At 34.7% G+C, this 27,507-nt stretch overlaps 1 protein-coding gene across 2 annotated transcripts in view; it reads left to right on the top strand.

Annotated features, from left to right (window-relative positions):
* Positions 1-27,507, top strand: part of ADCY8 (adenylate cyclase 8) — a 397,409-nt gene that overhangs the window by 141,122 nt on the left and 228,780 nt on the right. For both annotated transcript variants that reach the window (XM_074202342.1, XM_074202341.1), the window contains exons 3-4: positions 10,165-10,295; positions 18,101-18,212. In XM_074202342.1, the coding sequence (XP_074058443.1) occupies positions 10,165-10,295; positions 18,101-18,212 (243 nt within the window). The remainder of the gene's footprint in view (positions 1-10,164; positions 10,296-18,100; positions 18,213-27,507) is intronic.

Here is a 27,507-nt window from a genome sequence, read left to right as displayed (position 1 = left end):
AGACTGAATTTTATATTCTGTCTTCCCAATTCAAAACCACCACATTTTATTTACTGTCCCACAAAATCCTAAGTCTGAAGTGTAAGAAAAATGCAAATAAGGAAGCCTGTACCACACAAATCTTTAGTCCTTTGTTTTAAGTAGTTTTACAAATGTCATTCTTTTGCAGTCTAAGCATTTTGGAGGTAGTTGTTATCTCATTTCTGAAAACAGCGGGATAGAACTGCTTTTGCCTAATGTGTTCTCAATAATTGGTTCTGGTGCTAATTCTAACAATCCTTGGAGCCACCAAATGAAAAGATGAATTCAGTATTTTGATAATGAAAGTGAAAAGACTCTTTCTATATATAAACTAGCTATTTAGATTATGAACAAAATTAATATCACCTAGTTTTCCTTTCTTTTCCTTGTCATCCAATCATAGAACATTCCTGGTCAGAAGGAACTTCAGATACTGTCTACTCCATAATCCTCTCCAACCTTAACTAAAATTCCTTCTGTAACATAACTGATAAGCAGTTCTGGCTTTCTCAGCTTCATTCATGACCCAGCTAAAAATCTTACCTACAAGAAGCCTTTCCTGATCCCCTGTCCTCATCCAGGGCCTTCATAATTTATCCTGTATATATTTTTTATGAGCATAATTATTTTCATATTTATGATGACTTTGAGTTCCTTGAGAGTGTGGATTGTTTTTTCCTTTTCCTTGTATATTGGCATTTACCATGGTGTCTTAACTGAGACCCTATTATCTCACAAGTCAACCCATTCAGTGGTGGCATAACTTATCAGAAGTTAGTTGCTATTACTGTTTTCATTTTCCTTATATCTACCCTAAATCTTTCTCTTTCTAACCTCTACACATCTTTCCATGTTCTGCCTTCTAGAATCAAGTAATCTCTCTTCAGCTCTTCAAGTACTTAGGAGTCAGTTATCAAATATTTGCAACTCTCAAGCTCTTTCTTTTTTAGGCTTGGAGTTATTCCAGGTTATTATTATTCCATGTTAAATTTTCTCAATTCCTTCCAAGTATTCTGCTATAGCACAGTTTTCTAGCTGTAGGATTTGTGATCAAAGAAGAATAGTATGGTGGCTTATTGTAAAAGTTTTAGGGTGGGTGGGCAGGTTGTAAAGGGAATTAACTCGTAAATGGCAGTTTCTTAGATTCGAAGAATCTGGAAGGAAAATCTAGAATTTGAGCTCTTGGGAGTATTGAATATACAGTAGGATAGCCTTTGTTCTCTTTTTCTTTATCATCACAAACATTTGCATGAAATAAAGACCTTAATTCTCCAGGAGACCATTAGGCTCCAGCTACCTAGTCTTCCCCTATGTGTCTAACCTAGCATTTGATGACTGTGGGAACAATTTTCATGGCAGGAATGGACTCTCTTTTATGGGATGAGAAAGGAAAAGAGGAAGAGGACTTGTTATACTTTTAAGTCAATATCCCCTTTTTATGTAAATAATATAGGCCTAAGGAGTCACAAAAATCAGAAAATATGAGCTATTGGGGAATTCTGTGTAATAGAGCCTTCTCTTCCTGAGTTTTGATTTGAAAACAATTAAAAGTTGTATTCTGCTTCAGTGCAAACAACAAATTTGTACTTAAAATGTGTTTGATTTCATTTATTCACAGAGTGCTCTCCATATAGTAGAGTAATACTATGTCAGTGAATCTAGTTAAGGTAAATGACAAGAGAAAGCATAGAAAAATAACCAAAGGATAGTATAAAACAATGATAAATCTAGGTTTAGAGCTGGAAATTGCCCAACAGTGTGGCAGAGTATAAAGATACTTGGATTTGGAGTCACACAACCTGGATTCCAATCCTGACTTTTCCTGCATAGTACCTATATTACCTGAGCAGCTAGGTGACATGGTGGATAGAGTGCTAGGTCTAAAATCAGGAAGACTCATTTCCCTGAATTCAAACTGATCTCAGATACTTACTAGCTATGTGATCTTAGGCAAGTCACTTAACCCTATTTGTCTCAGTTCCTCATCTGTAAAATGAGGCAGAAGAGGTAATGACAAGTCACTCCAATATCTTTACCAAGAAAATTCTGAATGGGGTATAAAAGGATCAGAATAGACTGAAATGACTGAACAAGAGCAAGGTGCCTCATCTTTCACTTACTTCTCTTGTATTTGAAATGGGGGAGAGGAAATTAGGCTAGATAGAAATAATTTCTAGGGTACTTTTATTCCAGTTCAAATTCTATGTTCCTGTGACTTGGGTTTGAATCTGGACTTTGACTGTATAGCTTACTGTCCACTGTTTCTACCCTGTTGTAATAAGAGTAGTAATATCTGCCCTGACTATGCCATGGTTATATTGTGAGAAACATTTTCATAACAATAGAAATAACTGTTAGTGGATGGAGGTTAGCCTTGAGTCACAAAAACCTGGGTTCAAGTCTAAGCTTTGACACATACTGGTTTGTGATTCCTAAGCAAGTCACTGAATCCCTCAGTAGTTCAGGCAAAGTCCGAGAATATAAATTAAAGAGCAGTTGCCAAACTGTTTTTCATAGGTGGAAGGTCTTCTCTGAATAATGGAAATATGTTATGTTAGGTTACATCCAGGTGAATTGCATCCAGACAAGGTAGATAGAGAGCTGACTTCAGAGTCAAAAAGACCTAGGTTGAAGTCCCACCTCTGACATAAAGACTGTGACCTTGACTAAATCACTTGATCTCTCAGTTTCCCCAAGCAGCTCTCTAAGACTATAAATTAATGATAGATATAGATAAATAGCAAAGTAGGTTAGGGCAGAATGGCTAGAGATAACCTTAGAGTTAGAGAGTCTATCCAATGGAATCATTTTGATGAGGAAGCCACTTCAACAAGAGAGAGGCTGTATTATGTAGTGGGTAGAGAGCAGGCCTTGAGTGTGGAAACTCAACCAACATCAGCCAGTATACGTTGATTAAGAACCTACTCTTTTCCAGGCAATGTGCCAAGTATCAGGAACATAAATAAGAAAAAGGACATCCCTCCTGCCCTCGTGTAGCTTACAATTTAATGGGAGAAAATAGTACACCCAAAGGAGCTGCAGAGTGGAGGGCAAGTCACTTTTCTTTTTAAAATGAGAGACAGAATGAAACAAAGAAACAGAGAGAGAGAGAGAGAGAGAGAGAGAGAGAGAGAGAGAGAGAGAGAGAGAGAGAGAGAGAGAGAGAGAGAGAGAGAGAGAGCAGAGAGAGAGAGAGAATTGCATTGGTCCTGCAAAACACAAACTTGATCTTTGTAAGAAAAAAATCCAATAAATAGGGTTAAGAGATCTCAGGGATTATGGAAGAATCATGAAATATGTAAAGCCCTTGCTCATAAGATTCTAGATTTGGAAATAGAAGTAGTCATCTAGTCCAGTGCCCTCATTATACAGAAAGGAAAAGCAGGAACCACTGAGGTTAAATGATTTACTTAAGGTTGCCACAGGTAGTAAATAGCAAAAGATTCATAGTGGGTTATTCTGAAACTAGAAAGTCATCTAAACCAGTCATTCCTTTGCCTCTTGGCAGGATTATATAGAAATTACCCAACTGTAGACATCTAGTTTTCTATTCTTTTTTTTTAAAAAGGTCATAACAATCTGGGACAATTTTAGGGTATCTGCAATGGAGAATGTCATCTGTATCCAAAGAAAGAATTATGGAGTTTAAATAAAGACTATTACCTTTATTTTTTTTAAAAAAAGGTATCTTATTATATAATTCGGCAATATTTTATTTTTTCCTTAAGGATATGATTTCTCTCTCAACACATTCAATTTTGATCATTGTATAGTATGGAAACAATGTAAAGACTTTCAGACTGCCTTTGGTGGGGGATGGGGAGGAGGGAAGGAAGATTGGGGGGAAAATTGTAAAATTCAAAAAGCAATAAAAAAAAATCTTCCAAGATAAAGACCTAGTTCTCATTTTTCCCTCAGTAGAAATTCAATGCTCACTTTCTCTTATTGTTGTTTCCCTTCTGTCCAACTTAGAGCTTTCTTTTTTCCAATTTTAGAGTACTATTTTAATTAGATAATAAGCATTTAATGAGTGTCTACTTCATAAGGAAAACTTGGGGAATGAGATGGGGCTAAGTATCAGGAAGGGATAATAGAAAAATGAATTGAAGACAATGTCCTTGCTTTATGATAAAAATAGTCTTAGGAATATAGGATGTCAGAATATCAGAATGGAAAAGGATCCTGGAGGTGATTTAATCTAACACACTTGGTCAAATATTTGTGTGTAGCTTCCTCAACAAAAGTTATCCATTATTTGCATGAAATCCAAAGCAGATATCCCTTTTTTTCATGTCAAGGAATATAAATGACTTCATAAGAGAATTAATTCATATGGAAATGCCCTGAAGAATAGGAAATGCTTAGAATGAAGAAGAGAAGACTTAGAAAGGAAAGTATATTGTCAATCATATTTTTTTAAAATTATTTAAGGCAATGTTTAAGTTTCTTGCAAAAGTTCACACAACTGGCCAATTATTAAGTGTCTGAGGCTGGATTTGAACTCAGGTCCTCCTGACTCCAGGGCTGGTACTCTATCTATTGTGCCACCTAGCTGCCCCTATGCTGTCAATTGTTGAAAAAGAATCAAAGGAACAAGACTGTTTAGTCATTTAGTTGTGTCTGACTCTTCATGACCTTGTAGATCATAGCATGCAAGTATTGTCCATGGGGTTTTCTTGGCAAAGAAAATATACTACCAAACTTTGAAAAAAATCATAGGACTCAAACTAGTTATTATTTAATTTTCTTTAGTTTCTCATAGAACATTCAGGATTCCTAAGTCATTCCATTCCAGTCCTCAATCCATAATAATAATTTTATGTTAGAAGTATTTCAGAGAATTTGACAAATGATACCATTCATTATAAAATAGTAAACTATTCAAATTCCATATTCTGAGACCACTGTTTAGGATAGTATACAGAATAAAGGAATGGTATTATGAAATGTACTTTGGACTTGGGGGTTGGGAGAGCTGCATTACAGTCTTGGGCCCAAACCATAGGCAAGTTGTTTAATTTGAGTTCCATTTTCATCTGTTATATATATATATATATATATATATATATATATATATATATATAATCATACTTGTGCTATTTACTAGCAGAGATGTTGGAAGGATCAATTAATTACTGCATACAGAATCGATTAGGAGAACAGAATCCTAGAGCTGGAAGGAACTTTATTCATCTGACCAAAAAAGAATCTTCTCCACTTGTCCTTTAGAGGTGTCAAACACATGAACATTACAATCCGCAATAGTACAGTTCAAAACAGATAAAAAATGTAACCAGGAAATTAAGCCAATATGTAGTCTGCAAGGATACTTATGTCAGGATTAGTGGACCCCATTTCTGTTTTAGTTTGACAACAGTGCTGTAGGGAAGCTAGATTGCATTATAGATGGAGAAACAAGTCAGGAAGACTCATTATCCTCAGTTCAAATGTAGTCTAAAATATTTGCTAGCTTTATGACCCTGGGCAAGTCACTTAGCCCTGTTTACCTCAGTTCCTTGTCTGTTAGAGAGAGAGAGAGAGAGAGAGAGAGAGAGAGAGAGAGAGAGAGAGAGAGAGAGAGAGGAAATAGTAAAGCCATGCCTGTATCTTGGCTAAGAAAACCCAAATGGGAGCCCAAAGAGTCAGACACAATTTGAAAGAATTGAACAAGCATCATTTTTCTACACAAATGATCATCTTGAAAATACTCAGGAAAAAGAATCACATTACCTGACTAGGTAATCTACTAATTTTTTTACTGGTTAGTTGATTCTTGGTTGTAGTCCAATATCTTTTGCCTTCTAGAATGTAATATTTCAAGTCCTAAGATTCTTTCATGTAGAAAATGCTAGATCTTGTTTTATACTGGCTACGAACTGTTTCCTTCTAATTGCTTGCTGTGTTTTCTCTGTGACCTGAAAGCTCTGAAATTTGACTATAATATTTTGGGGTGTTTTCATTTTGGGATTTCTTTCAGGAGGTTATTTATAGATTCACTTTCTATTTCACCCTCTGGTTCTAGAATATCAAGGCAGTTTTCCTTGATAATTTCTTGAAAGGTAACATCTAGACTCCTTTTTTGATCATGGCTTTCAAGTAGCCCCAAAATTTTTTAATTATATCTCTTGGATCTCTTTTCCAAGTCAGTTTTTTCCCTGGGTGGAGAGTGCACTGTCCCAAACTTTTGAGGTTTTTTGTAGCAGTTTTCAGAAATACTTCTAGAGATCTGCAAGTTTTCAATACTTCCATGGTGGAAAGAGGTGTTTACTCCTCTCCTGCCCTGTACTCTGGTCTATGGATGATCATAAGCACTTCTTTCTGACCTAGAATTGTGAGAATGAACAATGAGGAGGGTGCCCACTCACCTGGGGCAACAAGCTTCTTTGTGCTACTGTTTCTTTTCCTCTGTATTTTTTCTTATGATCAGTCCAAATCTGAATACCTATAACTTTCAAAATCATTTACTTATAACTAGAAAGGATTTTAGAATTAATCTAAACAAACTCCTTCATTTTATAATTTCATAATTAAACTGTGTCCCAGAGAGCTTAGAACCAGGCTTCAGATTGATGTCCTTAACACCAAATTCCAGAATTCTTTCTTTAAAGTAAGTTAATATTTTTCATTTTTTCTTTTTTTATTTCCAAACTTTCTCCTTCCCTTTATCCCCTCTCTCATTCATTGAGAAGGCAAGAAATCATGCTCATTTATACATATAAAGTCATGTAAAACATTTCTGTGTTAACCATGCTTTGTGGGGGTAGGGGAGAAAGAAAAATAAAGGGGAAAAATACTTAAATTTTGCAATCTGAGTCCAAGAGTTCTCTATTTGGAAGTAGATAGCACTTTTTCATCATGACTCCTTTGGAATAGATGAATATTTTTCAATTAGCAAGCATTTGTTTTCTCTTATTCTCATTTCCTACTTAGAAAACAGAAAGGAAAACATAATACTGGTATTAAATGATATTATTAGTATTAGTATCATTGTGAAGCAAAAGTAAATTCCCTCATTGGATGTGTTCAAAAATATTTGAATCATTCTGCTTATTTATTCCTTTATCAGGAGGTATATATCATGATTCATCATTGGTGTTCTGGAGTCTGTAATTGCAAAGGTCTTCCATCTTTCCAATTTTTTTTTGTTAAAGTGTTCTTTCTACTGCATTGTGTTCTTGATTTTCAAACTTTAAAAGTTAAATCTAGTCATTCATCTATGGGACAGTCCTGTCCCATTTGAAGGTAACTGGTCAATATTTGAAGACAACTGGTCAGTTAAAAAGCATGAATTAAGAACTAATATATGCCAAACCCTGCAAAACATTCTAAATTCTAAAGGAAGAAATAATATATAAAATATGGAATATATATAAGTATGCATATATATATATATATATATATATATATATAAGTATACCTATAATAAAATCAATACAAAGTAATTGCAGCTGGGGAGAGCTAGAACAGCTTCATGGAGAAAGTAATACATGAGCTGAACTTTGAAAGAAAGTAGTAATACTAAAATGCAGAGATGAGAAGAGAATGAATTCCAAACAGGGATGGGGGAGATAATATGCAAAACATCAAAACAGTAAATGTAATACTACATTAGAGGAAGAGCAAGAAAAATGATCTGAATGTGGTAAGGGGAGAAATGTTTACTAATATTGGAAAGATAGATAGGAGCCAAGTTGTGGAATGCTTTAAATATCAAACAAAAGTGTTTGTATTCAATTTTCTCTCCTTGAGGCTAAGTATTTCCAGTGGTAGCATTGTGATTATGAAAAATGACTCTGAGCCAAGAATTCTAGATTTGAGTCCTAGATCTAATTAAAACTATGTGAACTAGGAAGTTCAAGAGGCAGAAGTGAAGAGGGAATTCATTCCCATCTTGGGCAATCTAAAGGTACAGAGATAGTAGGAGTGTCATGTGTGTATGACAATCATAAGAAAAGGAAGAGAGGACCTCTTCATCTTTTTTTCCTCTTTTGGGTATAGACCTATCAGTGGAATGACTAGGCTAAAGGTCAACAGTCATGAACTGCTAAGTAACTTTTTGTTCATAATTCCACTTTGCTTTCCAGAACAGCACAAACAGTTTAGTGTTGCCCCAATAGCACATCAGTGGTTTTGTTTGCCTGAAACCCCTCCAATATTTGTCATTTTTTGTCATTGATTCCAATCTCATGGGCAAGAAGTGCAATCTTATAATTGCTTTTATTTACATTTCTATTATAATTAATTTTTGAAGCATTTTTTTAAATTTGGCTATAGATAGCTTGAGTTTATTCCCCCTGAGAACTGCCTAATTATATCCTTGGAACTTTTCCCATAATATTCATTGCAATAACTAGCAACTACATAGCACTTTAAAGTTTGCAGAATGCTTTACAATATTTTTTTCTAATTTGATCCTCACAACCCTGCCCATAGGATGGGCTATTATGACAATCATTTTTATAGATGAAGATGCTGAACCAGGTGAGAAACTGAATGACTTGTCCAAAGTCACATAGCTATTAGTGTCTGAGGCCACAATATTTCCCCAAGTCTTCTCAGGTACAGCACTCTATTCACTGCCAACTAGCTATCTCAATTTATCAGTTCTGAAATGAAAAGTTCTGAATTAATTCTTATTAATTTACATAAACTCCTTATATATATTTGTAGATGAGAACTTTATCAGAGAAACTTCCTGCAAAAAAAAATTTCTCAGCTAATCATTTTTCTTATATTCCTAACTGTATTTGATTTGTATTTGTATTCCTAACTCTATTGGTTTGTATCCAAAACACACAGACACACACACACACACACACACACACACAAATATTTTTCTTTGTTGAAGAATTATTTCTCTATCCATAAATTTTATAGTTGATTTCTTCCTTGTTGTGGGACCCTTTATCTAGGTCACATATCTATTTGATACTTACGTTTCTAAAAAATATGAGATATTTGTATATAACTAATTTCTTCAAAACTGCTATCCAGTTTTCCCAGTTTTTAACAGATAGTGAAATCTATCTCAGATCTTTGTGTTCCTAGGCCACTGGGTTTATTTTCCCCCTCTGCATATATTTTTAACTAATTTCAAGTTATTTTTATAATTACTGCTTCATAGTATAGTGTGAAGACTGGCACTGTTAAAGGGTCAAGTCTTGAAGTAGTATAAATGTCAAGTGGAGAAGTATATATGTTGAATTACAAAAGCAATAGGGATTCATTGGAATTTATTAAGTGGAAGTGTGGAGAAAATAATGACATGATTAGACTTGCATTTTAGAAAAATCATTTTGCCATATATAAAGAAAATCAACTGAAGTAGAGAGAAGACTGAATCTTGGAGAAGATAGAATAGTCCAAGTGAGAGGCCTCTAGTAGGCTTCTAGGTCTAACTACAGTATTCCAAGTGGAGTGAAACTTTTCAGTAAGGGTCAAGAACTACTATATTTATGATCAACAAATTACTAAAGTGAAGAATGTTTTCTTTATTTCCTTAGCAATAGATCTGTCATTGGGTAAAGACTTTATTTTTACCTTCCTCAAAGTTCTATATGAGTTTGATGGAGAGGACAATTAATATCCCTTATGGCTCCCTTGGACTGGTGGGGGCACAACTGAGAGAGCTCTTGGCTTGGAGTCAAGAAGACTCATCTTCTCAAGTTCAAATCTGGCCTCAAAAACTTAGCTGTATAAACTTGACAAATAAGCTCTGTTTCTTCATCCATCAAATGAACGGGAGAAGAAAATGGCAAATTGGGGTCACAGAGAGTCTGAAACAGCAATGGTTCACTCAATAAAGATTTTAGTTTCTTGACCAAGAAGTGACTTTCCCCTCACTGATAAGAAATACATCATTGACCTCAATTTACATGCCACACTTCAGATTCTTCTTTTTTTATTTTTTCACATATTGCATCCCCTGGTAGGATATAAGTTCCTTGTGGGGGGAGGAAGAAGGGATATTTTAGTTTTTGTTCCCATGGTGCTAATCTAACAGTGCTCAGAATATGGTATGTAATTATTACCTGCTTTTTGGATTAGATTTGGATTGGATAGGAAGAGCTTGGAGTTTTCCCATGAGAAATTGAAGCAACCACATTCTGATTAACCCAGCCTTTGCCCTTTGCTTTGTTTCAGGAAAGACTGGTACTTTCTGTCCTGCCTCGATTTGTTGTCCTGGAGATGATCAATGATATGACCAATGTGGAAGATGAGCATTTGCAGCACCAGTTCCATAAGATCTACATCCATCGTTACGAGAATGTCAGGTGAGAGATATACATATGCACAGGTTCACACATGCATGAAGATGTTTGGGGAGAAGCAATTGTAGAGCATTTAATAGGGTATTGGTCTTGAAATCAGAAAGATCTGGAATCAAATCCTTCTTTGAGTATTCACTAGCCTTGTGGCCCTGACCATTCTTCTCAGTCTCAAGTTTCTTATCTGTAAAATGGGAAAAAAAATAAATATTTCACAAGACTTTTATAAGGTTCAAATTAGATCATGTTTACAGAGCATTTTGCAAAAACTTAAAACAGGTTATATAAATGTCAACTATTGATATATATTTACATATACAGAAACTTGATTTATTTTTATGTTGTTTAATGAATTTTGCCTATGAATGATGTCAGGGACCATTTCATTTGTTTTGTTAATTCTTTAACTAGGAATTCAATGAAGATGATATTTCTAGGTTGAAACATGAGCTGATCACCTTTGTCTATGTATTCATTCTTAAGTTGATATTTCTATGCTTATATACATGTACTTGTATTTATGGTATATGCATTTCTAGATCAGCAGAAACTGCCTCTATACATGCAGATAAAAAGCTCAATTTTTGCCTTAAAGTCAGAGTTCTTTAGGGATAATGAGTGATTCCATGACTTGTCTATGTTAATATAGCTATTCTGTAAAAGAATAAAGACTTGAACCCAGATATCCAAGTCAGAAGTAAAGCCTTTCCTTCAAGCTTACTACGAAAGTAATCTCTAAATTACATATACTTCCTTGTGATGATGTTCAGTTGTGTCTGACTCTTTTTGACCCCATTTGGGGTATTCTTGGCAGAGATACTGAAGTGGTTTGCCATGTCCTTCTCCACCTCATTTTATAGATGAGGAAACTGTGGAAAATAGGGTTAAGTAACTTGCTCTTGGTCACAGAGCTAGTAAGTGTCTGAAGTTGGATTTGAACTCAGGAAGAAGAGTCTTTCTGATTCCAGACCCAGTGCTCTATTCACTGCATCACCTTGAAGCCCCAGTAGACTCTCCACAAATACATGCGATGTTGATGAATATGGTCACTAGTGAGTGGATCCAGAGGAAGTGATACTCAAAAGATTATTTTTGAGAAAATGAAAAGAAAAGTACTTGGCACCACAAGAGAAGCACATAATGGCAATGATGATTATGATGATGATAGTAATAATAATAATAATAATAATAATAATAATAATAATAATAATAATCTCCCCAATTTCAAAAGAATGAACACACAAATATCCCAGGAGAACCAAGTTTCATAAATACCAATTTCCTTTCCCTGATCATCCATTTGCAGAGTGCTCCTTGCTTCTGCACAGCTGAAGCTATTCAGTGCTTTTATTTTTAATCTCTAAACTGAGTTCTCTGTGATTGAGCCCCCTTTTGCAAAAGTTCACATTGCAGTAGACTAAAATTTAGTTTACTGCACTACATTTTTCAGCTTCCTCAGTGATAGGAGCTGTTTCTAAGGGAGAAGAATACACACAGAGCCCAAGCTACTGGCAACGGGTCTCTCCCCTTCTTTCTATTTACAGCAGCAGTGAAAGCCAATGGCATCTTTAGGTACGGAGGAGCCGAAATCAACAAGCAGTGAGTAGCGGCTCCTTCCCACTTGAAGGCAGTTTGGTGTTAAGAATACAACTGTGTCATCTAAAACTGAGGAGCCTGGTCTCTCAACCCACATCCGGGAGCCAAGCTAGAATCCCTACTGAGCCTCCCTCCCCACAATCCTCAAAACAAGTGGTACATAATTATTGAAAATAATTCTAATCCTTCTACTTCAGGCTTCTTTACCTTGATATTATTCTTTCCTTTTCTCTTATGTTTTTTTTTTAAATACACTGTATCATTTAAACACTTGACTCTAGATTCAAAGTTTATTAATTTAATTATATTCATTCTTTCATCTCCATTTTGCATAGAAATGAAATGCATAGACTTTCAAAGAAAAGAAGGCAGTTTGTTGTAATAAAGATAACATTCCACTTTCTGGAACTGCCTCTAAGATAGTAATTTCATAGGAGTTACATAGCAATGGATTTTATATTTCCTTATGAGGAATTTATTGTAGAGTGCTCCATTATGAGTTGGACTAGGCTTGTAGAATGTGAAGAATTGGAAGGGAATAGGATCTTGGATTCAGTCTTATGCTTAGTAATGAATATGCGCTATGGGTCACTTAGCCTCTGCTTAATTTGAAGGCAAAGCACTACTTAAGAATGGGAATAAGGAATGGGCATTGATTTCATTGGAAAAGAAAAAACTCCCTCTTATTAATGCAGCTTGCTACTTTCTGTGCAACTTAAGAGTTGTTGGGATTTTCTCAGAACACCTAATGGAAAACTGATTTATCCAGGGTCACAAGATTGAATGTAAGACTTCATGAAGGAGATGGCACCTAAGCATTTCTTTAAAGGAAGATGAGGCAAAGGGCAGACAGTTAGGTGGAACATAGGAGAGAGTCAAGAGAACCAAGGTTCAAATCCATACTCAGACATTTAACATTTACTAGCTGTGTGACCCTGGGCAAGTCACAACCCCAATTATCTCACACATACTTTACTTTCCATCAAAAAAGAAAAGATTCTTAGAGGCATAGAAAAGGATAGAATACTTCTCAGGATTTGATTCCATGTCTTTCTGCATTTAGGGCCTGCTCAATCCATTTCTACATGATATGTTATGTGTTAAACGTATTTTACTCCATTTTTCTTTCAGTCTACTCAACTGTATGACCCCACACATGGACTAGATGAAGGGTGTGACTTCTCTTAAGAAATTTCTTCCAGCTCTAACACTGTAATTTTGTGCCCTTCATTGACTAGAATTTCAGCATCTAGATTTGTGTTTTTGCAAATACTCAATGATTTAATAACTTTTCCCCACATGCTCATTTTCTTCATCTCCCTGTTAATATTTAAATCACCAGTTCTTTCTATCTATCTCTGACTCTTTTGGAATGTTTGCCTCCCCCTAACTCTATCTTTCTGTCTCTGTCCTGTGACCTGTGATAGAGAATGAATACAATGAGTGTTATTAAAACTTCCAGTAATCATTGCTTGCTATCTTCACAAAGCATATATCTGTATTTGTGTGGGTGTATACACACACACACACACACACACACACAAACACACACATACATGTATCTGCATCCACACATTATTTATTGAGAGAATAACTTTCATTTGGAGATATAAATTCTTATTTGATTGCTTATAAAAATAAACATGGTGACCAACATAGTCTTTACATTGCATTTATCACTACTCCTCCCATAGAACCCTTCTTTGTAGTCCACCATCTCCTTCCTGAATCACTATATTTATTAGAATTGAGTTTTTTCAATAATATTTTCTTTCTAATTATTATAGTCACACACACACACACGCACACACACACACTATATATATTCTCTTGGATGAATCTTTTAATCTGTTCTATATCAGTTCTTTTAAATATCCTCTAAATTGTTTATGCTAATCACTGCCTGTCTATTCCTTTTTTCTCTTGTGTCTCAATCCAACCCCTGCCATTCTATAATGTCTTGATCTAAGATTACAGAGCCCTCATCCACTGATTCTTAATGTCCATTCTATAGGCTACAAATATTTTCACCTTAAATCTTTTCCTTTTTCAGTTTCTGCTTTTTCTGTCTTTTGGCTCTCATTGAAACCTCTTTTCCTCCTGATGGCGCAGTCTTTCTGGCTACTCTTTCCAGAACTGGTTGTACTTTCACTTCTTCCTCCCTAACTCAATGATTATAGTGAGGATGTAAGAATCTTCCCAATGCATTTGTAGGTATTTTTCCTCTACTACCACCACTCAGAAATCTCTATTCTTTTAAGGTTCACTCAATTCATGTTTAGTTTTTATTGTTTAGTTGATTAGTCATGTCCAATTCTTCATGATGCCATTTTAGGTTTTCTTGGCAGTGATACTGGATAGCTTTATCATTTACTTTTCTAGTTCATTTTACTGATAAGAAAACTGAGTCAAACAGGGTGAAGTGATTTGCCCAGAGTCGTACAGCTAGTGTTGGAGGCCCACAGGTCTTCCTGACTCTAGGGTCAGAATTCTATCCACTGTGCTACCTTGCTACCATATTTACTGTCCAATCAAAATTCTTGTAACCTTTGTGTATTGACCTTCAAGCATTCTTCTTTCCACAGCTCCTGATTTATAATTTTTCTTTTCCAACTTGGGCCTTCATGCTAGGGAATTTCAACACACTGCTTCAAATGTCTTAACCTCTCAGTTCCTCAGCTTACTTATTTCTCATATCTATTCCTCTACCCCCACCCCAGTAACATAACTTTGATCTTGCAATCACCAACAAATGCTCTTCTTCCATAAGACTGAAAAATGAAATTCCTTCATCTAATTATAATTCATTTTCATTCCACCTCTCCTTGCCACCTCAAATTCTGTTCTGTCTTCATTGTGACCTCTAAACCCTTGACCCCTCAATTCTTTTTCAGATCATCACCTCTGTACTGTCTATATTCTCTTCTCCCCATTTGGACATCTTGGTAAAAGAGTTCAACATTAAATTATTCTCTTCTCTAAAATCTTTTGTCATTTTATTCTGTCAAAGAACTTAACCATGCCAAACCCAACTTTGAATTCTTTCAGCATTTACTGCCTTAGCTCCTACTCACACAAAGTTGAATCATTCTGGAAAAAAAATCACGAAATCATGTTGACTGACAAAGTCTTTTGCAGATTTATGTTACATTTTTCAAATGATTCTCCATTACAGCAAGGTAATCCTTTGTCAATTACATCATCTTCCTTACTATAGTCATTTTTTCCAAATCTTTTAATTAATTCCTTTTCAAATCACCTATGGTTTCTCTTGTCTCAATTGAGAAATTTATCTTATATTTACCAGAAAAAAATATCAAACTATTCTACAAGAATTCCATTTTCTTTCTTCGTCTTTATCTCACATCTCTCAGGTGCTTTTTGATACTATCTCTTTCTTAGTCTCTGATTCACATGTAATAGTAACCCTGTTTCTTGCTAAAACTAACTCTTCTTTTGCATATGCACCCCTTGATCCTGTCTTCTCTAGAAGATTTTCCCCTCTATCATATATCCTTTCTCACTTATCTGTCTATGGGGCTATTTCCTTATGACTTATTAATATTCCTATTTTTCCTCCATGTTCCAAAAAGTGAAAAAAAGCAAAACTCTTACTTGATTGTCCATTTGTGCTATTTAGCTCCCAAATATTAACTCCTTCTCGTGGTTAAATTCCTTAAGAAGACTATCTAAAAATCTATGCTTCCAGTTTCATTCCTCTAACTCTTTTTGACTCTCTATAATCTAGTTTCCAACATCATTATTCAAGTAAAGTTGTTTTTTCCAGAGTTGCTAGTCATCCATTAATTGCCAAATCCAATGACCTTCCTCAATCTTTATAATTCTTGAGCAGGCTTCAGTTTCTGTAATGCTGGTTCTCAGTTTTATTTGTCAGATCTTCCTCCAGATATTGGTGGTGAGTGTCTCCCATGGCTCTTTCCTAGGTCTTCTCTTCTCTATATATACTATTTTGCTTGATAACTTTAACAGCTATCATTGATTCAAGCATCATCTCAATACCCAATGATTCTCAAATCTACATGTTCAAGTCTAACTCCTCTCTTAATTTACAGATTAGCATCTCCAACTATCTTTTTGACATCTCAAATTGAATATCCTATAAATATCTTAAACTAAACATGTCAAAAACAGAATTTATTATCTTAACTCCAAACTCTTGCTTCTTCCAATCTTCTCTATTACTACTGACGTCACCTAGGCTCACAATATCATAATTGTTATCCTCAATGACTCACTTTCACCTCTCATTTCTTATATTTTGCCATCTTGTTGATTTTGCATTAATATCTTTCGTATACATTTTTTTCTATCCTCTGACACTATCATCACCCTCTATAAGTCCTCAGCACCCATCCCTGGAGTACTGCAGTAGTCTACTAATTGATCTCCCAGACAAAGATCTCTCTCCATTTCAAACCATGCTCCATTTTGCTATCAAATTAATATTAAAGTACAGTTCTGATCATATCATCACCATCTCTACTCTATAAACTCCAGTGGCCCCCTATCACCTCCCAGATCAAAACCCTATAGTTGTAATTGAAAGCCCTTCACAACCATACTGTTTCTTCATTTCCAGAATTCTTATATCATGGTAACCTCTATATGCCATGTTATCTAGAGACACTGGCCTCCTTATTATTCCTTGCACAGCATATTCTCATCTCCCAACTCAGATTGTTTTTACAGGCAATCCCTCTTGTCTGGCATTTTCTGTCTCTTCATTTTTGCCTCCTAGCATCCTCAGCTTCCTTCATTTGAAAGAAGTCCTATCTCCTACAGAAAACTTTTCTTAATCCCCTTTAAATGCAGTTTTTCCTTCTTTCAATTATTTCAATTTATAATTTGCTTGTATGTAATCATTTATATATTATCTGCCACACTCTTCTGTGAGTTCCTTGAGAATAGGTAACTATCCCCCCCCCTTTCTTTGTACTTCAAAGTCTTGGCAAACTATATGGCATTTAATAGATACTTAATAAATACTAATTGATTTGAATTCATCAGTATTATATTATATCATCACTTTCACATGGTCATACCATAGAGAAGAGTATACTAACTCCACTGCTTTACTAAATCCATGGTCTTGTCAGTGAGGTTATTTCTCAACCAATACAATCCATACCTACTCCACCACTTGACTTCTACTTCCTCATCTTTTTTTTTTGCAAACTTTCCCATAGAATGTACCCAATGTGATGGGTGATTTTCTCATCATCACATTAATTGAAATAATCCTTCTAAATCTTAGGAGGTCCATAAACATATAATTAGAAATAAGATAGCATTTTTATTTTTACTATTCTCTGTTTGAAATTTTGAATATTTTCACTTATTTAAACTGAACAAAGGTTCATAGGCTTCACCAAAGTGCCAAAGGAATCCATGATATAAAAAAAATTAAGAATCTCAGTCCTGTTTGTTTTCTAGTCCCTTTAAGTCCTAAATTCCTTAATCTTCTTGACCTATAAAAATGTGAAATGTTGTTCTGTCTTACTATATGCTGACTTGAATAAATTAACAAATGAAAAACATTCTTGAAGTACTTAAAATAAAGCAGGAAGAGTGCTAAACATTGGCAAGCAAACAAGACCATCCCTTCCTTAAGGAGCTTACTCTAAGAGGGAAACAATATATAGATTTGGAAAGTAGACAAGGGTAGAGAGATGGTATGTTCCAGACAGACTAATGTGAAAATGCTCAGTAATTGCATGGTGACCCATCATTTAAGGTAAGGGTTCATCTATCCAATCTTAAGAACAGAGATCGATTTCCATAGGAGAGCTATAGTTTGGAAATAGTTGAAACAAAAAGCTCCAATTATATAATTTAGTTAAAATTTCACTCTGAATCTCTCCAAAAAACAATTTTTAAAGTGAAACTTAGTTCTGTAACAGAATGGGTTAGTCTTAGAAACAACTCATAAACCCTCTGCCAGAAACAAGAATGGAAGCTTTCAGCATTCACTGACACTTCCTGAGCTTGTGAATTGGCCTCCTCCTGAATTAGACCTGGTTAAAATCCTGGTCCATTCATTCATTCCCCCCTTGGCTTCCTCAACAATGCAGAGCTAAGATCTCAAACCCACAGATGCTGTATTTGTTTACATGGTGTTGATGTGTCTCACAGGATGGATTAAAATATTAATATGTTTTCTTCTCACCACCACCCCCCTTCCCTTTTGTGTTTAGTATTCTCTTTGCAGATGTTAAAGGATTTACCAACCTTTCCACGACCTTGTCAGCACAGGAGCTGGTCAGGATGTTGAACGAACTCTTTGCCAGATTTGATCGACTAGCCCATGTGAGTTGAATTTAATTCCCTCTCTATCTTTAGAAGGAGTATGGGGTTGCATGCTTAATTAGGGAGGAGAAGGATTTCGGCTACCATCACTTAGGGTGTTATTTGTCTGTTTTCTGTCCTCTGAGTTTTGACAGGAGACTCTCCAATCTTTCTGCTAGATCAATGTTGGTTAGTTAATGACCTTGTTAGAAGGTTTGCTGTTTAGTTTTTGCCCTTTTATAGGCTGTGGGCATAGTGATTTGTCAACTCAAGGCAGGGGGCCATCCAGGAACCATTTCAGCCTGTTTACCTCTCTCACCAATTTTTCTCTATGCATGTGGCTTACTGCCATCCATAGCAAAGGTCAGGAAGGAGGCTTTATTCAGTGATTATTGGGTGCAGTCACCAAGCCAAACTCTGCCATCTGGCATGAAACTGCATTTTCTCAAGGACATATTTAATCCACTGGACTTTTCTATAACCATGGCTGACTTGACCACTCTTTTGAGACTATTCTTTGGAGCCTGGAATACACTCTAGCTTCATTTTGTAGCTGGTTTGGTACAAAGTAATCTTAAATGCTAGGTTGATAGAAAGAATCATAATCTAATATATCTCAGAGATCATTTAGTCTAACTCTTTCTCATTTTACAAAGCTAAAATGGAAGCAGATCTAGTTACACAAGTAAAAAATTGAGTTATAATTTGAACTAAGATTCTCTGATCCTAGAACCACCACTGATTTCATTCTGGCATGGATGAGCTCATTATCTTCAGCACTGAAAAACCTAGATTCCATGTTCTGAGGTCACAGAAAATACTCTGGAACTTTATAACCACACTCTGTGTATTAGAGTAGAATTAAATTTATTACTACATCTAAGAAATATATTCCTTGTAACTTCTTTTTTTTAGTTTTTGCAAGACAAATGGGGTTAAGTGGCTTGCCCAAGGCCACACAGCTAGGTAATTATTAAGTGTCTGAGACCGGATTCGAACCTAGGTATTCCTGACTCCAAGGCCAGTGCTTTATCCACTGTGCCATCCCTGTAACTTCAAAAGTGTTTCTTATTGAAACATTTTTGTCTTTAATGTGATTGATTCTATGGGATAGACCCAAAGAGTCTTCTAATGCTTCATTGCACACTTTCTTTTACAAAAGTGATTGCTGCTGAAATAGTGCCATGCTTAGACAGAACTAATCAAATATGTAGAATTTTTCAATTCTTACCTTATTTGAAACCTAATTCACTTTGGTGTCACTTTGGAATTTTGACCTAAAGAATCTAAAGGAGTTTTCATTTTGTGATCCAAGTAGCAGTATAAAGTATAGCATATATCATCCTCCTTGTATAAAATGTAATCTCTTTTTTGGTGGGTATTTAAACATTTTCACAATCTGACTCTGACCTAACTTTCCTGCATGATTTTATATTGCTTCCCTTCACACTCTCTACATTGCAGTCAAACTGGTTAACTGGTTATTGTTCCCTGTATACAGAATTTCCATTTTCCACCTCCATACTTTTGCACAAGATGTCCCTTTACATTTTAGATAGTACATCCTCACCTCTGCCTCTTGTAATTTCTTGCTCTTTTCAATACTCAGCTCAAGTTTGACGTTCCTATAAGACCTTTCTTGATCTCCTCAATTATAGATACTTTCCCATTCCCAAAAATTACTTTGTATTTACTTTGTACTGACTTATCTGATGATTTTCTGACTTATCTATTGCTTTGCCCAATAGAATGTAAATTATTTGAGGAACTTTTTTTTTTTTAATTTATCTTTATCTGTATATTTGTATTGTCTGGCACAATTCCTGATACATAATATGTACATAAAATAATTCTGGATTTGAATTAAATTAAATTGTAAAAAGGATAAATAGAGGGAACATAGAAGCTTCTACCATTTCTCTACTCTGAAGTTGCATTGATCACTTGATGGAGCCATTCTGGTTCTTCACTAAGCTATGCCTTACTAGTGTGTACCTAACCTTCTCCAAAGAATAGATATTTAATAAATGTTTGTTTGTTTTTATTCTATAGAGAATTTTCAGGTTCTTCAGTTGTTCAGATTTCAGCAGTACAGAACAAATAATGTTGTGTTCTACATTCAATTAAAACTTGCTGAAAATATGGGGCTAGCAGATCATTAAATTAATATTTTAATGGTTTAAAAAATTATTTGTGGCAATGGGGTTAAATCACTTGCCCAAGTTCACATAGCTAGGCAATTATTAAGTGTCTGAATTCAGATTTGAACTCAAGTCCACCTGATTTCAGTGTGGGTACTCTATTCACTGCATCATCTAGCTGCCCCAATACTTGAATGATTATATAAATCTGTGAGTTTACTGATGTCAGATCCCCTTCAGTTTGCAAATTAATATGCCCTTTCATCATGTGCATTATTTGTTGATTAACCACCTACAGGGAGTCTACTCTCTAGATCTCTTGACATTGCTTGAAACCCAAGGAATTACAGGATGCACTGCCCATCTATTGAGCTCTTCTCTTGATATATGACTAGCCCACTTCCTTTTTTGAACAGATGTCTTTCTGATCATATCATTTGTGACATGTCTCTTTTGTCACGTTTTATTGGAAATAACCACCTCCATTGTTCTTTGGATAACCTATGGCTTTGATTTCTGGGGTAATGATGGCATCCTTTGATTCACATATAAATATCACAAGATTTTTTTTTAATGGGACTTAGCTCAAAGAAGATTAAAAGTTAGTATACCCTCAATTTATCTCTTTTCAACTTTCTGCTTAATTCACTATTCATTTATAGTGTCTGTTCAAAATATATGTACTGATACATTGACTCTATAGATTGTCCAAATAAATATACAGCATGATCTGGATGATAGGAATGTTTTATTCACTTGGATCTTCTTGTGTGAATAGTTAGACTAAATTGTTTTGAGTGATTTTGGTATTCCCTTAGAAGGCTCTTTAATGACCTGGGACTTCAGTTGACTCAAAGTAATCCACATTTAGGAATATCTTTTTTTAAAATTCTTTACTATTTCCAAGAACACACACGCATACATACATAAACATAAGTGCACATGTATAATGTATGTGTGTATGTATGTATTTTATTTGTGTCCACTTCTAAGTGACTTGGAACATTTTATAAGTTTTGTTCCTCCTAGATATCATTTGTATAAGAGGTTATGATAAATCCTGGATAAATTATTCTTTTAAACTTTATATTGATATCCTTTAGGTTAGAGTGGCACAAATTATAATCCAGATGAGTCACTACTGAGTCAGTCATGAGTTTTATCATATATGTCACTATAAGAGCAATTATTCTGTAAGGGAGACCTCAAATAGGAACAGAGTGGTCTGTATTAGTAGTATAGGAAATGGAACTAGTATTCCATTGCCATGGCAAACTTTCAGATGAGAAAGTCCCTCTACCAGTACAGGTCAACACCTTCTCTGCAGGTTATTGTCATGAAGATTTTCCTAGAGCATTGATAGGTACAGTTACTTGTCCAGGGTCATATGATCAAGGATGTGTCAGAAAGAAGACTTGAACCCGAAGCTTCTTATCCCCAGGATAAGTATGTGCTACATGGATTCTTTTTTTTTTAGTTTTTTTTTTTTTTTGGCAAGGCAATGGAGTTAAGTGGCTTGTCGAAGGCCACACAGCTAGGTAATTAGAAAGTGTCTGAGGCCGGATTTGAACTCAGGTACTCCTGACTCCAGGGCTGTTGCTCTATCCACTGTGCCACCTAGCCACCTCATGGATTCTTTATTAATAGAATCGTGTATAAACAAACACTGACATATGCTTATCTTTCCATAATATTTATTTGCCTGCTATATTTATGAATTTAGAAGTAGTTTCATTGTACAAAATGCCATCCTGTAGAAAAGAACTAAATTGTAGATATGATAAAGGGAATCTGAAGAGTTGTGTAGATTTGAACTTTCATATGGAAACTACTTGTAATATAATGACTCTCTCTTTAGGTCAGTATGATAAGTCCAGCAAAATATTGTGGTGAAAAGAGGAAAGGCTACCTTAGAAGGGGATCACTTTAAAGGGTCAGTCAGCTAATGAACAAATTTGTATAGTTTTTCTGCCCTGCCTCCTGAAGAATGGACTTGGTGAGGCAAAGTCAGTCATGGCTCATTTTGGAGGCTACTGTGTGTGTGTGTGTGTGTGTGTGTGTGTGTGTGTGTGTGTGTGTGTACTTGTTCTTGTTCTTGTTGAGTCTTTTCAGTTATGTCTGACTCTCCACGAACCCATTTGGTGTTTCCTGGCAAACTTACTAGAATGGCTTGCCATTTACTTTTCCAGCTTATTTTACAGATGAGAACACTGAGGCAAGCAAGATTACATGATTTGTTCAGTCACACAGATGGTAAGTGCCTGAAGGAAGATTTGAACTTGGACCCTCCTATCTCCAGACCAAGACTCTATCCACTGTGCATATTATACACAATACATATGTATCATTTATATATATATATATATAATATATATATATATGCATAATACACATAGAGGTATTTGCCCATATATTTGTATTGTGTGTATGTATAGATGTATGAATATACAAATGTGTACACACACACATATTAGATGCCTAAAGGTAGAAGAAACCAGAATATGTAATTGGATCCATTGTTATTTTCCTGCTAAGAAAATGAACAGTACAAACCCTGGGGGGGAAAAAAGACTAACAACTTTGGACAGCTTGGCAAAAGAAAAGGATATTATTGTCTGTTTCCTCCAGTACAGGGCAGAGGTCTCTTGTTGTCTCAAACTATCTTCTTTCACTTTAAACTCTTTGCTGGAGGTTACGATTAGTATAGTAGGCAAATATACATCTTCCCCTTTTAGATCTTGCTTTTTAATGATACTCAGAGGAACAAAGAACTAAGCTATTTTGGTTGTGCTGTCTTTCAAGGAATCTTATATGATTTTGATGTAGCTCCTAAGGTGTCAATAAGATTATGTTTATATATGCACTGGAGACACCTTGTTGATGAAGATGCTTTAATCTCTTTTTTATCTGTGAAGGTGACAAAATGTTGATCTACAAAAGCAAATGACAAGAACCAAAATGGGACCTTATATTTGCATTATTTTTTCAATCAATTTGATATTAAATTTGTTATACATAGAGATTCTCTACCAGTGGGCATCACTTTAAAAAACTTTCCTGTTCCTTTTGATACTTTCATCAAGGAAACCCTTTGAATTTGTCAAACAGTAGAGTATCATTACAGCTGCAGATTGTCTCATAAGGTATTCATAGAAAGGAAAAATAGACATATGGTTAGGTAGTTATTGATTTTTCCTTACTAAAATTTGATATCAATAGGGTTCTTTACTTTTTACAAGTATTTGCAATATTTGTTTTTTAAAATATTGTGATTCCACTCCCAATACCCTCAAAATTCCAACATCTCCAGAATGTAGCATCTTTGTAGATTTGTAGTTTTGGTCTAGTCCAACTATATTTCTCAACTTTTTTTACTTTAATGCTATTTATGCTGTCTTCTGGAACATATAAGGAACCATGATATGGTCTTCAAATGGTGCTGGTTCCACTGTAGATGGAGAAAGAAGTATGTTACAGAAATTTCCATAGATCTTTTCCATTTTGTGGGTATTTGTTGTCTTTCTAGTTTCATCTATAAATGTTTTCCAGATGTCTCAGATTATCTTTCACAAAGGATTCTCTAAACTGGTTTTTATAACATTCTTCTTGAAGTTTTGATGATATGGTAATATTCTTTATTATCTTCCATCATTCTTCTCCAGAAGATTTTAATAATTTGTATTTCACACAATGACTGATACATGGTAAAAGATATATAAATGTTAGCTATTATTATTGTTTTGGTCATCTTTGATAGGTCTTTCTATACATACATTTGGCATGCTTGTTAAGTCTATGCTGGCTAAAGCAGTTTCTGAACTCTCTTTGGCTTCCTCATTGTGGCAACACAATTATATTACTTAAACTTCTTTAGGAAGTTGTTAATAGACCATATTGAAATCTGTTACCCTATATCTCATTTTGCAGAATTAGCAACTTATTTATTTTTATTGATGTTTTATTTTTCCAAATACATGTTATAAAAGTTTTTCAACATTCATCCATATGTCTATATATATTTTAAGTTACAAAATTTCCTTCCACCCTTCCTTCGCATCCCCTTTCCCTCAGCTGTGAATAGTCAGGTTAATATTGTACGTATACCTTTGTGTTAAATATGTTTACAGATTACTCATTTTGTTATGAGGAATTAGGATTGAGGGAAAGAAATACATAAGAGATATTTTTTCTTAAAAAGTGAATGTAGTGTTCTTCAGATTCTGAAGAATTTTGTTTTGTTTTGTTTTGTTTTTCTTCCTCTGGATAGGGATAGCATTGTCCATAGTCAGTTTAATACGGTTGTCCTAGCTATCTGAACTACTGAGAGGAGTTGCATCCATCAGGGTTGATCATCTCACAATGTTGTTGTTAATGTGTACATTGGTCTCTTGTTTCTGCTCCCTTCTCTCAGTATCTGAACCTATAATTCATTCCACGCTTCTCTAGAGTTTAACCATTTATGGCTTCTTATAGAATAATTATATTCTATAATACATACATACATATATATATGTATGTATGTACCATAACTTCTTTAGCCATTTCCCAATTGATAGGCAACCCCTCAGTTTCCAATTCTTTGCCATTACAAAAAGAGAGGCTATGATTATTTTGGGACATGTGGGACTTTTCCCATTTTTTTGATTTCTTCTGGATATAGGCCTAGAATTAGAATTGCTGGGACAAAAGGGTATGAGCAGTTTCATTGCTCTTGGGGCATAGTTCCATAATGTTTTCCAGAATGGTTGGATCATTTCACAATTCTACCAGCAATGCATTAATGTTCCAGTCCCCCCACAACTTCTCCAACATTTATCATTTTCCCTTTTTGTCATCTTAGTCAATCTGATAGGTGTGAGGTGATACCTCATAGTTCTTTTAATTTGCATTTATCTAAGCAATAATGATTTGAAGCATTTTTCATATGATTATATGTAGCTTTAATTTCTTCATTTAAAAACTATTCATATCCTTTGAGCATTTATCAATTGGGGAATGACTTGAACCTTATAAATTTAATGCAGTTCTCTTTATAGTTTAGAAATGAGACCTTTATCAGAATTCCCATTTGTGAAGATTACTTCCTAGCTTTCTGCTTTCCTTCTAATTTTGGCAGCATTAATTATATTAACACAAAACTTTTTTATTTAATATAGTCAAAATTATTTATTTTGCAGTTTCTAATGTACTCCATTTCTTATTTGGTCATAAATTTGTCCCATTTTCATAGATCAGATAGAGTATTTCTTGGTCTATTAGTTTCATCTTTGGTGTTGCCCTTTAGGTCTAAATCCTATATCCATTTTGACCTGATTTTTGTAAAGAGTGTGAGATAAGGGTCTATGCCTAGCTTTTGCTACACTATTTTCCAATTTTCCCAAAACTTTTTGTCAAACAGTGAGTTCTTATCCTAGAAGCTAATGTCTTTGCATTTGTCAAACAGTAGATTGCTGTAGCCATTTACTGCAATTTCTTTTGAACATATCCTAATCCACTGATCTAATACTCTATTTCTTAACCAGTACCAGGCAGTTTTGTTGACTGATGCTTAATAGTTTAGTTTTAGATTAGGATTTGGATTAGGATTTAAATTTGGATTATAAATATTTTATATATTTGAGTTTTACAATTTTTCCCCTAATCTTACTTCCCCCCCCCCCAAAAGACAATTTGCCAGTCTTTATATTGTTTCCTTGGATCCAAATTGAATGCCATGAAAGAGAAATCGTACCTTAAGAAAGAAATATAAAGTATAAGAGATAGCAAGATATGACAACAAGACATCAGTTTTTTTTTTCTAAATTAAAGGGATTAGTCCTTGGTCTTTGTTCAAACTCCACAGTTCTTTCTCTGGATACAAATGGTATTCTCCATTGTAGACAGCCCCACATTGTCCCTAATTATTGCACTGATGGAATGAGCAAGTCCATCAAGGTTGATCATCACCCCCATGTTGCTGTTAGGGTGTACAGTGTTTTTCTGATTCTGCTCATCTCACTCAGCATCAGTTCATGCACATCCTTCCAGGCTTCCCTGAATTCCTGTCCCTCCTGGTTTCTAATAGAACAATAGTTTTCCATGATATACATATACCACAGTTTGCTAAGCCATTACCCAATTGAAGGACATTTACTTGATTTCCAATTCTTTGCCACAACAAACAGGGCTACTATGAATATTTTTGTACAAGTGATGTTTTTACCCTTTTTCATCATCTCTTCATGGTATAGACCAGTAGTGGTATTGCTGGATCAAAGAATATGCACATTTTTGTTGCCTTTTGGGTGTAGTTCCAAATTGCTTTCCAGAAACTTCCTTTATTTTTTAAATCAGTTCCCTTGCTATTTTTGACCTTTTGTTACTGCAGATGAATTTTGTTACTATTTTTTCCCAGGTTGGTAAAATATTTATTTGGTAGTTTGATAAGTATGGCACTGAATACGTAATTTAATTTGGGTAGAATTGTCATTTTTGATGATATTAGCTTGATCTAAACATGAGCAATTGACATTTTTCCAATTATTTAGAGCTGACTTTATTTGGATGAGAAGTGATTTATAATTGTGTTTACAAAGTTTCTGGGTTTGTCTTGGGAGGTAGAATCCAAATAATATAATGTTATCTACAGTTACTTTAAATAGAATTTCTTTTCCTAGCTCTTGCTCTTGGACTTTGTTGATGATTTATCTGAACTTATTTCATATCCTGCTATTTTGCTGAATTTGTCAATTGTTTCAAAGAATATTTTTGATGATTTTCTCAGATTCTCTATGTAACATTTTCAAAGAGTGAAATGGTTCCTCATTGCCAATTCTGATTCTTTCAATTTCTTTTTCATCTCTTATTACTAAAGCTAATACTTCTAAAACTATATTGAATAGTAATGGTAATAATGGGCATCTTTGTTTCACCCTTGATCTTATTGGAAATGCTCTGTTTATCCCCATTACATAATAATATTTGTTGATGGTTTTTAGATAGATACTACTTATTATTTTAAGGAAACACCCATTTATTCCTAAACTTCCTAGTATTTTATAGGAATGGATACTGTATTTTATAAATACTTTTTCAGCATCTTATTGAAATAATCATATGATTTCTGTTGGTTTTGTTATTGACATGTTCAATTATGTTGAGTGTTTTCCTAATAGTGGATCATCCCTGCCTACATA

Source organism: Macrotis lagotis, chromosome X (genome assembly GCF_037893015.1).
Source record: "Macrotis lagotis isolate mMagLag1 chromosome X, bilby.v1.9.chrom.fasta, whole genome shotgun sequence".
Lineage (NCBI taxonomy): Eukaryota > Metazoa > Chordata > Mammalia > Peramelemorphia > Peramelidae > Macrotis > Macrotis lagotis.
The sequence above is the reverse complement of the archived record's forward strand: the minus strand, read 5'-3'. Positions and strand labels throughout refer to the sequence as shown.